This window comes from Tachypleus tridentatus, chromosome 7, assembly GCF_004210375.1.
Source record: "Tachypleus tridentatus isolate NWPU-2018 chromosome 7, ASM421037v1, whole genome shotgun sequence".
NCBI lineage: Eukaryota > Metazoa > Arthropoda > Merostomata > Xiphosura > Limulidae > Tachypleus > Tachypleus tridentatus.
The window spans coordinates 106,826,874-106,843,701 of record NC_134831.1 but is presented as its reverse complement, the minus strand read 5'-3'; the positions used below and the strand labels follow the sequence as shown (position 1 = coordinate 106,843,701).

Here is a 16,828-nt window from a genome sequence, read left to right as displayed (position 1 = left end):
AATACTAGTATAAAAACTATTATATAAAAAAAACTACAAAATTCTGAAAAATTATAATTTATTATTTCTGTTACATGTAGTTTTTTATTTTTGTGAAAAGTTACCTTTGAAGAAAAAATTAGTACTAGAATAATCATTACTCAAATTCAAAGCAGTAGAACCATTGAAATCTTGGTTAATCCATAAGGATGTAGAATTTTTTCAAAGTCTGTTGGTGTCTTCATTAACAATTTCTGATATAGTTATCTTAACAAAGATAAAAGGGTGATCCCTGAAATGTTTTAATTCTATAGAATTCATTGAATTGTTTTAACTTTAGATATATGTAAATTTATACATATGTGCAATGGGTTTGAAGTTTCACAGACATATTTCATATTACATTCAGTACATGTTAATAGATTAATTATGTTTTTTATTTTACAAAATGAATTTGTGTAAGTAATAGAGTGAAAAGTATTTAGAGCATGACATGTGAGATGTCTTTTTCTATCACATTTTTATAACATTTGCAGCAATATAATTACTGTAATCAGCTTACTAGGCTAAATTGTAGTTTCAAAATATGTCATTAGTTAAGACTATCACACTTAACTTTATAAAGATTGAACAATATGATTTTGCTTATTTAACTTCAATAAAATGTATTAATTTTCACTAATATATATATAAAACATTAAAAAAAATTGTTTTACATCCTTCACGTGTGAAATTTGTTAAAACTTAGTATCATATGGCAAGCAGCAAATGAGTACCAAGTTCATAACTAGTAGAGATAATCTTTTTTACTATATTTCTTTATTCACTGTTCTATTTTTGAAGGAAAGTTTAAGAATGTATTTTAAAATAGAAATAATATATATACATGTACAATGTATTGTAACTGAAATGTGACTTATTACATTACAAAATACTAGTTCACTAACACTAAGCAAAGATAGGTCACTTCGTAAAGGCCAGTTTTATACCCTTATGATAAGATAACATAAGTTCAGATGTGCTGTTGTATTGCAACTTTTATAATATTGGCCAGTCATGGCCAAAATGTCAGTAAAATAAAAATAATAAATATGTATAGATGTATCATGTTATAAGATTTGAGCTATTTAAACTAAGTATTTGTTTTCATGTTATAAGATTTGAGCTATTTAAACTAAGTATTTGTTTTCATGTTATAATTTATAGCCATTGTAGAACAAAAGAAAGCATATAGACCCCACCCCATATAGAGATGTAATAGTAAAATTAACAGATAAAATATAGCATCTATATTTTCTATATAAAAAGGGGAGGGTGATAATTAAAAGGTTTTTTCATGTAAGATATGAAAATCTACAGAGGAATAAAAGTATATTTAAACTTGAGATCAAACTTGCTTTACATTTGGGATAGTCAACATTTGAAAAGAAAAAGGTAAGAGAAAAGCTTTACTTAATAAATTGTAAAACTTGATAAAAAATCTGATATTTCTTATACTAAAACCTTATGATGTATACTGATAATACATCTAAAAGTTTGTGAAGATATACATACTAATTTAAAAGTTATAGCATAAAAACAATGAGTACAAAATGTTTGAGGTTGGTCACTTGGACTAAACCAATTCAATTTACTCATCATTTTAAATAATCATTTAGTTTATGTGACTGGTCAGAGTAACTGATGTTCATGAGTAATCAATTATATTAGTTAATCATTTAAATCGCCCAGTCTTACTTGTAGTTAGAATTTAATTGATTACATTGAGTAGCATAATGAGACTGAACTGCAGAATATATCAGAAAATTGTCTTCTTAATAATATTATTTATCTGTGGTATTTATTTGCACTCAAACTGTTGAAATAGTTCAAGTGTGAGGTGATTTTCATTTTAAGTTATATAAATAATCTTCATCTTATAACCATCTAAGTGAATATCAAAAGTTTGTAAACAGTATGTTTGTATTTCATTTTCTCTACCATATCACTAACCCATCTAATATAACCAAAACAATATTTTAAAGATATTTTACAAAATTAAAAGGTATGTAATTCCTAATTTTTATTATTTCATTGTATTTGATACATTTACTTGTCAAAATGAAGAATAAATGGTACCCAGAAGTCATATTAATGTTTGGCAGACATGTGCAACCCTTTAGCAAAATCTTCATGTACCTAATAGTTTCATACTTTTTTTAGAACTGACAGAAAGTGTGATGTATCTTAAAATTATTTAAACCTTTTAATTATGCATTTCAAAACATAACTAATACATTATTAACTAAAATATAATAAGATCTTTAAAACTATTTAAACTCTGTTTAGGTAAGAAACAAACAAAAGTGCTACAATTAATCAAACAGTCAACAGTACTATAGTTAATTACATGTACTTCTCAATGAAAACTGCACAAATTTTAGGACAACTGTTTTCTATATTAAAGTGTAAAATGAGCTCTTTGTAATCCCTATAAACATGTGTATGTAACATCTACATGTATGCTACAAAGCTGAAACATCTGCTGAAAGTAGGTGTGGCACCTGTCAGGGGTTGAAAACATCTGTTTCAATTTCATTCATTTAGAAGTATTTAAAGTGTACAAGTTAGGTTATGGAGCATTTTGGAGTAGAGAATTTTCATAGCTTGTTGGTCACGTGACATTATAGTTAAAGTTAGTTATTTTAAATACTACTTTTGAAATAAAGGAATTCAAACTTAGATAACATAAAGCTGCAACTCACAATATACACTATAGTGTTAAGTTAAAGAAATTTATAAAACTTAGATAACATAAAGCTGCAACTCACAACATACACTATATAGTGTTAAGTTAAAGAAATTTATAAAACTTAGATAACATAAAGCTGCAACTCACAACATACACTATATAGTGTTAAGTTAAAGAAATTTATAAAACTTAGATAACATAAAGCTGCAACTCACAACATACACTATATAGTGTTAAGTTAAAGAAATTTATAAAACTTAGATAACATAAAGCTGCAACTCACAACATACACTATAATGTTAAGTTAAAGAAATTTATAGTAAAAATGTTCAATTAAATATTGAATGTAACAGTTGTTTGCACAGAGAAGTGTTTAAAGGGTTGATATCTGAGCTGCTATAAAAAAATGTAATGTACAGTCTTAACATCAGCCCTTTAACTTTCTTTAATGTTTTACTTCATATGAACTGTTGTTGTGAAAAAATATAATGTACAGTCTTAACATCAGCCCTTTAACTTTCTTTAATGTTTTACTTCATATGAACTGTTGTTGTGAAAAAATATAATGTGCAGTCTTAACATCAGCCCTTTAACTTTCTTTAATGTTTTACTTCATATGAACTGTTATTGTGAAAAACTATAATGTGCAGTCTTAACATCAGCCCTTTAACTTTCTTTAATGTTTTACTTCATATGAACTGTTATTGTGAAAAACTATAATGTACAGTCTTAACATCAGCCCTTTAACTTTCTTTAATGTTTTACTTCATATGAACTGTTATTGTGAAAAACTATAATGTGCAGTCTTAACATCAGCCCTTTAACTTTCTTTAATGTTTTACTTCATATGAACTGTTATTGTGAAAAACTATAATGTACAGTCTTAACATCAGCCCTTTAACTTTCTTTAATGTTTTACTTCATATGAACTGTTGTTGTGAAAAAATATAATGTGCAGTCTTAACATCAGCCCTTTAACTTTCTTTAATGTTTTACTTCATATGAACTGTTATTGTGAAAAACTATAATGTACAGTCTTAACATCAGCCCTTTAACTTTCTTTAATGTTTTACTGTATCTGAACTGTTGTTATAAAAATATATAATGTACAGTCTTAACATCAGCCCTTTAACTTTCTTTAATGTTTTACTGCATCTGAACTGTTGTTATGAAAAAATATAATGTACAGTCTTAACATCAGCCCTTTAACTTTCTTTAATGTTTTACTGTATCTGAACTGTTGTTATAAAAATATATAATGTACAGTCTTAACATCAGCCCCTTAACTTTCTTTAATGTTTTACTGCATCTGAACTGTTGTTATGAAAAAATATAATGTACAGTCTTAACATCAGCCCTTTAACTTTCTTTAATGTTTTACTGTATCTGAACTGTTGTTATAAGAGGATATAAGATACATTCTTACCATCAACCCTTTAACTTTCTTTAATGTAATACTGTATCTGAACTGTTATAAAAGAATCTAAAGTTTGCAAATGGTACTAGTTTGAAACTCTTGAAATATGTAGTGTTTGTCCTTTTTAATAGGTTTGGGTCTGATCTACGATGGTTTGTACCAATGGGACTACTTCCTTGGATGAATCAGGTGGGTTGTGACAATGTGGTGGAGTTAGATTGGTGGGAAGAAAATTGTCTTCCTGACTTCAGTCACATTTCGTTTGTCTTCACACCAACACAGCATTGGTCAAAACGAACTGTTTCAGATGATAACAAGGTAAGTTCTGTTTTTTATTTCAGAAAAGAACAAAATTGTGAAACTTTCGATGTATTTACAATGTATTAATTTAAATTTAAATCAGCATTTCAATGTTCTGTACATGAACTAGTGATGTGCTATGAAAACTATCTTGGTCTGTTGGATTAAAAAACAACAACAAAAGAAACTGACAAAATATTCACATGTAAATCATAATAGTTTTTCATTGTCCACTAACAATTTAGGAAGGCAGCAGTCTGGTTCCTGGTAATGGAAACAGGGAATTATTAAAAACTAGGTTTATAATTCATTGAATTTGAGGCTATTGAAATTCATTGACATCAAGAATACAGAGATTTCTAGAAGGTTAGCTCCTTAAGAAGCAGCTGTCATCAGTTCATGCTGTTACCTACAACATTTCTGCTGTTTAAGGGTTTAATGATAAATATATAAATAGTGTGAGACAATTGGGAACAGCAGATGAGAAAATAACGTCAGAGGAAGTAGACGTTTGGCCAAAGAAAAGTTAAGCATAAAATTAACTGCCATAGGAGTGAAAGGCCTAACAGTAAATATAGGTCTAAAAATTAGTGTGTTAGAGTAAAACTAACAGCTTTGGAAGAGACAAGAAGTATAGTTTATTTGATTAAAGTGAGTTCTAAAGCAATTGGACCAGCCTGAGTGCACTTTGACTAAAGGAATAGAGGATACCTGAAGTAGAATGACAAGACAATTACTTAAAGAGCAATAAATAACCATGATAACTCATGCTACAATTGTAAGTGAATTATACGTGGTGTACTAATGTGATAGAAACATAGAAAAGTAGTTCGTCTTGTTAACTGAAATTCTAAAGCTATTAAATAGGCCTAAGTGGACCTTTCACAAGAAGTGAACCATACACAGTGTTTATGATGTGTCTGGTTTTATTGTGTAAAGAATTTGTTGCACATGTGTTTAACAAGTTCAAAGATGTGTATGTGGTGTGTATAATTTTGAAAATAGCTGGAATACATATTGCTTATTTTTTAGTTTATCATTAACAAGCCACAGACTCTTGCTGTTTAAGAATCCTTAACCTGTGTCCCATATTGTTCAACCTACTTACTAAATACTGTTACTACTATGTATATATAATATTAGGAAGAATAAGCCTTCATTATTTTGACAATTGGAAAGCTACAGCAAGGATTATACAGAAATAGTTGATGCTGGAAAAAACAGCAGAAATAAGAAAGCCTATATATCCACAACTGTAGAAGTAATGAAAATAGTGTAGAGATTACAATTAAACTATACAATCATCTTAGGTAATTTTACTGAATAGATAGAAAGAGGATTTCATCTCAGGTTAAAAGTTATATTAGAGAATAAGAGCACTAACTGATGTAGCAAAACTCATGAAACCAAAGGAAGAAAGGAGAGTGAAGAAAATGAGAATACAAATTAAGAGCAGGAGAGAGAGGAGAGACTAAAAATAGAGAGAATAAGAGCACTAATTAATGTAGCAAAACACACACAACTAAAGGAAGAGAGTGAAGAAAATGAGAATACAAATTAAGAGCAGGAGAGAGAGGAGAAACTAAAAATAGAGAGAATAAGAGCACTAATTGATGTAGCAAAACTCACACAACGAAAGAAAGAAAGGAGAGTGAAGAAAGTGAGAATACAAATTAAGAAAAGGAGAGACTAAAAATAGAGAGAATAAGAGCACTAATTGATGTAGCAAAACACACACAACTAAAGGAAGAAAGGAGAGTGAAGAAAATGAGTATACAAATTAAGAGCAGGAGAGAGAGGAGAGACTAAAATTAGAGAGAATAAGAGCACTAATTGATGTAGCAAAACTTGCACAACTAAAGGAAGAAAGGAGAGTGAAGAAAATGAGAATACAAATTAAGAGCAGGAGAGAGAGGAGAGACTAAAAATAGAGAGAATAAGAGCACTAACTGATGTAGCAAAACTCACACAAGGAAAGGAAGAAAGGAGAGTGAAGAAAGTGAGAATACAAATTAAGAAAAGGAGAGACTAAAAATAGAGAGAATAAGAGCACTAATTGATGTAGCAAAACACACTCAACGAAAGGAAGAAAGGAGAGTGAAGAAAATGAGAATACAAATTGAGAAAAGGAGAGAGAGGAGAGATGAAACGAAATAGAAAATTATGGATGAACAACACACATTGTTGTTATATTTACATACAATACAAACTATGTAATGTTCCTATGTTCAAACTAAATAGAAAATTATGGATGAACAACAAACATTATATTTACATACAATACAAACTATGTAATGTTCCTATGTTCAAACTAAATAGAAAATTATGGATGAACAACGCACGTTATATTTATATACAATACAAACTATGTAATGTTCCTATGTTCAAACTAAATAGAAAATTATGGATGAACAACAAACATTATATTTACATACAATACAAACTGTGTAATGTTCCTATGTTCAAACTAAATAGAAAATTATGGATGAACAACAAACATTATATTTACATACAATACAAACTATGTAATGTTCCTATGTTCAAACTAAATAGAAAATTATGGATGAACAATACACGTTGTTATATTTACATACAATACAAACTATGTAATGTTCCTATGTTCAAACTAAATAGAAAATTATGGATGAACAACACACATTGTTGTTATATTTACATACAATACAAACTATGTAATGTTCCTATGTTCAAACTAAGTAGAAAATTTATGGATGAACAACAAACATTATATTTATATATAATACAAACTATGTAATGTTCATATGTTCAAACTAAATAGAAAATTATGGATGAACAACACACATTGTTGTTATATTTACATACAATACAAACTATGTAATGTTCCTATGTTCAAACTAAATAGAAAATTATGGATGAACAACAAACATTATATTTACATACAATACAAACTATGTAATGTTCCTATGTTCAAACTAAATAGAAAATTATGGATGAACAACAAACATTATATTTACATACAATACAAACTGTGTAATGTTCCTATGTTCAAACTAAATAGAAAATTATGGATGAACAACAAACATTATATTTACATACAATACAAACTATGTAATGTTCCTATGTTCAAACTAAATAGAAAATTATGGATGAACAACAAACATTATATTTACATACAATACAAACTGTGTAATGTTCCTATGTTCAAACTAAATAGAAAATTATGGATGAACAACAAACATTATATTTACATACAATACAAACTGTGTAATGTTCCTATGTTCAAACTAAATAGAAAATTATGGATGAACAACAAACATTATATTTACATACAATACAAACTATGTAATGTTCCTATGTTCAAACTAAATAGAAAATTATGGATGAACAATACACGTTGTTATATTTACATACAATACAAACTATGTAATGTTCCTATGTTCAAACTAAATAGAAAATTATGGATGAACAACACACATTGTTGTTATATTTACATACAATACAAACTATGTAATGTTCCTATGTTCAAACTAAGTAGAAAATTTATGGATGAACAACAAACATTATATTTATATATAATACAAACTATGTAATGTTCATATGTTCAAACTAAATAGAAAATTATGGATGAACAACAAACATTATATTTACATACAATACAAACTGTGTAATGTTCCTATGTTCAAACTAAATAGAAAATTATGGATGAACAACACACATTGTTGTTATATTTACATACAATACAAACTATGTAATGTTCCTATGTTCAAACTAAATAGAAAATTATGGATGAACAACACACGTTATATTTATATACAATACAAACTATGTAATGTTCCTATGTTCAAACTAAATAGAAAATTATGGATGAACAACACACATTGTTGTTATATTTACATACAATACAAACTATGTAATGTTCCTATGTTCAAACTAAATAGAAAATTATGAATGAACAACACATTGTTGTTATATTTACATACAATACAAACTATGTAATGTTCCTATGTTCAAACTAAATAGAAAATTATGGATGAACAACACACGTTATATTTATATACAATACAAACTATGTAATGTTCCTATGTTCAAACTAAATAGAAAATTATGGATTAACAACAAACATTATATTTACATACAATACAAACTGTGTAATGTTCCTATGTTCAAACTAAATAGAAAATTATGGATGAACAACAAACATTATATTTACATACAATACAAACTATGTAATGTTCCTATGTTCAAACTAAATAGAAAATTATGGATGAACAACAAACATTATATTTACATACAATACAAACTGTGTAATGTTCCTATGTTCAAACTAAATAGAAAATTATGGATGAACAACAAACATTATATTTACATACAATACAAACTGTGTAATGTTCCTATGTTCAAACTAAATAGAAAATTATGGATGAACAACAAACATTATATTTACATACAATACAAACTATGTAATGTTCCTATGTTCAAACTAAATAGAAAATTATGGATGAACAATACACGTTGTTATATTTACATACAATACAAACTATGTAATGTTCCTATGTTCAAACTAAATAGAAAATTATGGATGAACAACACACATTGTTGTTATATTTACATACAATACAAACTATGTAATGTTCCTATGTTCAAACTAAGTAGAAAATTTATGGATGAACAACAAACATTATATTTATATATAATACAAACTATGTAATGTTCATATGTTCAAACTAAATAGAAAATTATGGATGAACAACAAACATTATATTTACATACAATACAAACTGTGTAATGTTCCTATGTTCAAACTAAATAGAAAATTATGGATGAACAACACACATTGTTGTTATATTTACATACAATACAAACTATGTAATGTTCCTATGTTCAAACTAAATAGAAAATTATGGATGAACAACACACGTTATATTTATATACAATACAAACTATGTAATGTTCCTATGTTCAAACTAAATAGAAAATTATGGATGAACAACACACATTGTTGTTATATTTACATACAATACAAACTATGTAATGTTCCTATGTTCAAACTAAATAGAAAATTATGAATGAACAACACATTGTTGTTATATTTACATACAATACAAACTATGTAATGTTCCTATGTTCAAACTAAATAGAAAATTATGGATGAACAAGACATTGTTGTTATATTTACATACAATACAAACTATGTAATGTTCCTATGTTCAAACTAAATAGAAAATTATGGATGAACAACAAACATTATATTTACATACAATACAAACTATGTAATGTTCCTATGTTCAAACTAAATAGAAAATTATGGATGAACAACAAACATTATATTTACATACAATACAAACTATGTAATGTTCCTATGTTCAAACTAAATAGAAAATTATGGATGAACAACAAACATTATATTTACATACAATACAAACTATGTAATGTTCCTATGTTCAAACTAAATAGAAAATTATGGATGAACAACAAACATTATGTTTACATACAATACAAACTGTGTAATGTTCCTATATTCAAACTAAATAGAAATTTATGGATGAACAACACACGTTATATTTACATACAATACAAACTATGTAATGTTCCTATGTTCAAACTAAATAGAAAATTATGGATGAACAACAAACATTATATTTACATACGATACAAACTATGTAATGTTCCTATGTTCAAACTAAATAGAAAATTATGGATGAACAATACACGTTGTTATATTTACATACAATACAAACTATGTAATGTTCCTATGTTCAAACTAAATAGAAAATTATGGATGAACAACACACATTGTTGTTATATTTACATACAATACAAACTATGTAATGTTCCTATGTTCAAACTAAGTAGAAAATTTATGGATGAACAACAAACATTATATTTATATATAATACAAACTATGTAATGTTCATATGTTCAAACTAAATAGAAAATTATGGATGAACAACACACGTTGTTATATTTACATACAATACAAACTATGTAATGTTCCTATGTTCAAACTAAATAGAAAATTATGGATGAACAACAAACATTATATTTACATACAATACAAACTATGTAATGTTCCTATGTTCAAACTAAATAGAAAATTATGGATGAACAACAAACATTATATTTACATACAATACAAACTGTGTAATGTTCCTATGTTCAAACTAAATAGAAAATTATGGATGAACAACACACATTGTTGTTATATTTACATACAATACAAACTATGTAATGTTCCTATGTTCAAACTAAATAGAAAATTATGGATGAACAACACACGTTATATTTATATACAATACAAACTATGTAATGTTCCTATGTTCAAACTAAATAGAAAATTATGGATGAACAACACACATTGTTGTTATATTTACATACAATACAAACTATGTAATGTTCCTATGTTCAAACTAAATAGAAAATTATGAATGAACAACACATTGTTGTTATATTTACATACAATACAAACTATGTAATGTTCCTATATTCAAACTAAATAGAAAATTATGGATGAACAACAAACATTATATTTACATACAATACAAACTATGTAATGTTCCTATGTTCAAACTAAATAGAAAATTATGGATGAACAACAAACATTATATTTACATACAATACAAACTATGTAATGTTCCTATGTTCAAACTAAATAGAAAATTATGGATGAACAACAAACATTATATTTACATACAATACAAACTATGTAATGTTCCTATGTTCAAACTAAATAGAAAATTATGGATGAACAACAAACATTATGTTTACATACAATACAAACTGTGTAATGTTCCTATGTTCAAACTAAATAGAAATTTATGGATGAACAACACACGTTATATTTACATACAATACAAACTATGTAATGTTCCTATGTTCAAACTAAATAGAAAATTATGGATGAACAACAAACATTATATTTACATACAATACAAACTATGTAATGTTCCTATGTTCAAACTAAATAGAAAATTATGGATGAACAACAAACATTATATTTACATACAATACAAACTGTGTAATGTTCCTATGTTCAAACTAAATAGAAAATTATGGATGAACAACAAACATTATATTTACATACAATACAAACTGTGTAATGTTCCTATGTTCAAACTAAATAGAAAATTATGGATGAACAACAAACATTATATTTACATACAATACAAACTATGTAATGTTCCTATGTTCAAACTAAATAGAAAATTATGGATGAACAATACGTTGTTATATTTACATACAATACAAACTATGTAATGTTCCTATGTTCAAACTAAATAGAAAATTATGGATGAACAACACACATTGTTGTTATATTTACATACAATACAAACTATGTAATGTTCCTATGTTCAAACTAAGTAGAAAATTTATGGATGAACAACAAACATTATATTTATATATAATACAAACTATGTAATGTTCATATGTTCAAACTAAATAGAAAATTATGGATGAACAACACACATTGTTGTTATATTTACATACAATACAAACTATGTAATGTTCCTATGTTCAAACTAAATAGAAAATTATGGATGAACAACAAACATTATATTTACATACAATACAAACTATGTAATGTTCCTATGTTCAAACTAAATAGAAAATTATGGATGAACAACAAACATTATATTTACATACAATACAAACTGTGTAATGTTCCTATGTTCAAACTAAATAGAAAATTATGGATGAACAACACACATTGTTGTTATATTTACATACAATACAAACTATGTAATGTTCCTATGTTCAAACTAAATAGAAAATTATGGATGAACAACACACGTTATATTTATATACAATACAAACTATGTAATGTTCCTATGTTCAAACTAAATAGAAAATTATGGATGAACAACAAACATTATATTTACATACAATACAAACTATGTAATGTTCCTATGTTCAAACTAAATAGAAAATTATGAATGAACAACAAATTGTTGTTATATTTACATACAATACAAACTATGTAATGTTCCTATGTTCAAACTAAATAGAAAATTATGGATGAACAACAAACATTATATTTACATACAATACAAACTATGTAATGTTCCTATGTTCAAACTAAATAGAAAATTATGGATGAACAACAAACATTATATTTACATACAATACAAACTATGTAATGTTCCTATGCTCAAACTAAATAGAAAATTATGGATGAACAACAAACATTATATTTACATACAAAACAAACTATGTAATGTTCCTATGTTCAAACTAAATAGAAAATTATGGATGAACAACAAACATTATGTTTACATACAATACAAACTGTGTAATGTTCCTATGTTCAAACTAAATAGAAATTTATGGATGAACAACACACGTTATATTTACATACAATACAAACTATGTAATGTTCCTATGTTCAAACTAAATAGAAAATTATGGATTAACAACAAACATTATATTTACATACAATACAAACTATGTAATGATCCTATGTTCAAACTAAATAGAAAATTATGGATGAACAACAAACATTATATTTACATACAATACAAACTATGTAATGTTCCTATGTTCAAACTAAATAGAAAATTATGGATGAACAACAAACATTATATTTACATACAATACAAACTGTGTAATGTTCCTATGTTCAAACTAAATAGAAAATTATGGATGAACAACAAACATTATATTTACATACAATACAAACTATGTAATGTTCCTATGTTCAAACTAAATAGAAAATTATGGATGAACAACAAACATTATATTTACATACAATACAAACTATGTAATGTTCCTATGTTCAAACTAAATAGAAAATTATGGATGAACAACAAACATTATATTTACATACAATACAAACTATGTAATGTTCCTATGTTCAAACTAAATAGAAAATTATAGATGAACAACAAACATTATATTTACATACAATACAAACTATGTAATGTTCCTATGTTCAAACTAAATAGAAAATTATGGATGAACAACAAACATTATGTTTACATACAATACAAACTGTGTAATGTTCCTATGTTCAAACTAAATAGAAATTTATGGATGAACAACACACGTTATATTTACATACAATACAAACTATGTAATGTTCCTATGTTCAAACTAAATAGAAAATTATGGATGAACAACAAACATTATATTTACATACAATACAAACTATGTAATGTTCCTATGTTCAAACTAAATAGAAAATTATGGATGAACAACAAACATTATATTTACATACAATACAAACTATGTAATGTTCCTATGTTCAAACTAAATAGAAAATTATGGATGAACAACAAACATTATATTTACATACAATACAAACTATGTAATGTTCCTATGTTCAAACTAAGTAGAAAATTATGGATGAACAACAAGCATTATATTTATATATAATACAAACTATGTAATGTTCATATGTTCAAACTAAATAGAAAATTATGGATGAACAACAAACATTATATTTACATACAATACAAACTATGTAATGTTCCTATGTTCAAACTAAATAGAAAATTATGAATGAACAACAAATTGTTGTTATATTTACATACAATACAAACTATGTAATGTTCCTATGTTTAAACTAAATAGAAAATTATGGATGAACAACAAACATTATATTTACATACAATACAAACTATGTAATGTTCCTATGTTCAAACTAAATAGAAAATTATGGATGAACAACAAACATTATATTTACATACAATACAAACTGTGTAATGTTCCTATGTTCAAACTAAATAGAAAATTATGGATGAACAACAAACATTATATTTACATACAATACAAACTATGTAATGTTCCTATGTTCAAACTAAATAGAAAATTATGGATGAACAACAAACATTATATTTACATACAATACAAACTGTGTAATGTTCCTATGTTCAAACTAAATAGAAAATTATGGATGAACAACACACATTGTTGTTATATTTACATACAATACAAACTGTGTAATGTTCCTATGTTCAAACTAAATAGAAAATTATGGATGAACAACAAACATTATATTTACATACAATACAAACTATGTAATGTTCCTATGTTCAAACTAAATAGAAAATTATGGATGAACAACAAACATTATATTTATATGTAATACAAACTATGTAATGTTCGTATGTGCAGACGAAAGAGAAAATTATGTTGTATTCTAGGGTTGGTGAGTTTACTTTTGTTAACTTGTATGTACATTGTTGTCTGAATGCTAATTGTAAATATATTGTTTGAATCCTGTGTTAAGTTTCTATATTTGCTATTTAGGGTGAAATAAATTGAATCTCTTGATATTTTTATTAATTACCTCTCTTCAAACTTGGCCATGTTAAATAACCATGTCACTAGCAGGTAACATGAAACCATTTCTATTATTATTTATGTGTCAAGCTTTTACTAAACACTTTTTATACACAAAATATCAGTTATTTTTAATTAAATATTTTTACTAAAGATTTATGGAGTTGGATCTGATTCTTACTGGGCTGAGTGCAAAATGATTTTTATGTTAAGATCAAAAATACATTTTATCATTTTGAGTGATTCTGACTGGGCTGAGTGCAAAATGATTTTCATGTTAAGATTAAAAATACATTTTATCATTTTGAGTGATTCTGACTGAGCTGAGTGCAAAATGATGTTCATGTTAAGATTAAAAATACATTTTATCATTTTGAGTGATTCTGACTGGGCTGAGTGCAAAATGATTTTCATGTTAAGATTAAAAATACATTTTGTCATTTTGAGTGATTCTGACTGGGCTGAGTGCAAAATGATGTTCATGTTAAGATTAAAAATGCATTTTGTCATTTTGAGTGATTCTGACTAGGCTGAGTGCAAAATGATGTTCATGTTAAGATTAAAAATACATTTTGTCATTTTGAGTAATTCTGACTAGGCTGAGTGCAAAATGATTTTCATGTTAAGATTAAAAATACATTTTATCATTTTGAGTGATTCTGACAGGGCTGAGTGCAAAATGATTTTCATGTTAAGATTAAAAATACATTTTATCATTTTGAGTGATTCTGACTGGGCTGAGTGCAAAATGATGTTCATGTTAAGATTAAAAATACATTTTATCATTTTGAGTGATTCTGACTGGGCTGAGTGCAAAATGATGTTCATGTTAAGATTAAAAATACATTTTGTCATTTTCAGTGATTCTGACTAGGCTGAGTGCAAAATGATGTTCATGTTAAGATTAAAAATACATTTTATCATTTTGAGTGATTTTGACTGGGCTGAGTGCAAAATGATGTTCATGTTAAGATTAAAAATACATTATCATTTTGAGTGATTCTGACTAGGCTGAGTGCAAAATGATGTTCATGTTAAGATTAAAAATACATTATCATTTTGAGTGATTCTGACTAGGCTGAGTGCAAAATGATGTTCATGTTAAGATTAAAAATACATTATCATTTTGAGTGATTCTGACTAGGCTGAGTGCAAAATGATGTTCATGTTAAGATTAAAAATACATTTTATCATTTTGAGTGATTCTGACTAGGCTGAGTGCAGAATGATGTTCATGTTAAGATCAAAAATACATTTTATCATTTTGAGTGATTCTGACTGAGCTGAGTGCAAAATGATGTTCATGTTAAGATTAAAAATACATTTTGTCATTTTGAGTTTTTATATTTCATTTGTATAACTTATCAAAAATGGATATATTTTGATTGTTATTTTCTTTACATTTGTACATTGTGGACTTCATCTAATCAACCTTGTCTGTTGAAAAGTTATATAAAATAATTTCAGCTGTCATCATTATGCTCTACATTTGATTAACTTTAAAATATTGCTTTTATGACTATTTTACAATAGAGTAACATCTTATGGTTCTAATTCTTGCTTGTGAGGAAGCCAGTAATGTAAGAATTTTATTCTTATAAAGTCAAGAAAGCTTAGTCTGCTGTATACTTATTAACCAGTCAAGTGATTTGTCCACTCTCCACCCCTGCCTTGTTTGGTTTCTGTTTTTGAGTTCAATAGCCAGTCATACATAGCTTTTTTTATTTAACAATAAATTATATTCTTTGTATTTCTTGTTTACTTTTTCTTATATGGTTGTGTACTTGAGTTTACTATGTTATAGAGTATATTCTAAAATTTTATATATAATAATCTTAATTTACCTGAAGACAAACTTATGTTCTAAATTATAAGGTAGTCAATAAAACAGTAGAGATACTCAGCTGGGTGAAGTGGACCTATTTTGTGAAAAATAAAAATGTGTGTAATCATAAAATATAACAAATGAATTTTGGTATTAGTACCAATTAGAAAATGATTTCTGGTACTTAGTACAGTTGAGAATCTGCAGAATTTCACCATTTTCTTTGGTTATATACAGATATATTTTGGTGTAAGATAAAACATCTTTAGTTTCTTGTCCAAATCTTGTAGAAATGTGACAGTAATGATCATACAAAAAG

The 16,828-nt window shown here is 26.4% G+C and overlaps 1 protein-coding gene across 3 annotated transcripts in view; it reads left to right on the top strand.

The window, feature by feature from the left end:
• The window catches only part of LOC143256331 (N-acyl-phosphatidylethanolamine-hydrolyzing phospholipase D-like), a 54,791-nt gene that overhangs the window by 26,289 nt on the left and 11,674 nt on the right, over nucleotides 1-16,828 (top strand). For all 3 annotated transcript variants that reach the window (XM_076513417.1, XM_076513416.1, XM_076513418.1), the window contains exon 4: nucleotides 4,259-4,445. In XM_076513417.1, coding sequence (XP_076369532.1) covers nucleotides 4,259-4,445 — 187 coding nt within the window. The remainder of the gene's footprint in view (nucleotides 1-4,258; nucleotides 4,446-16,828) is intronic.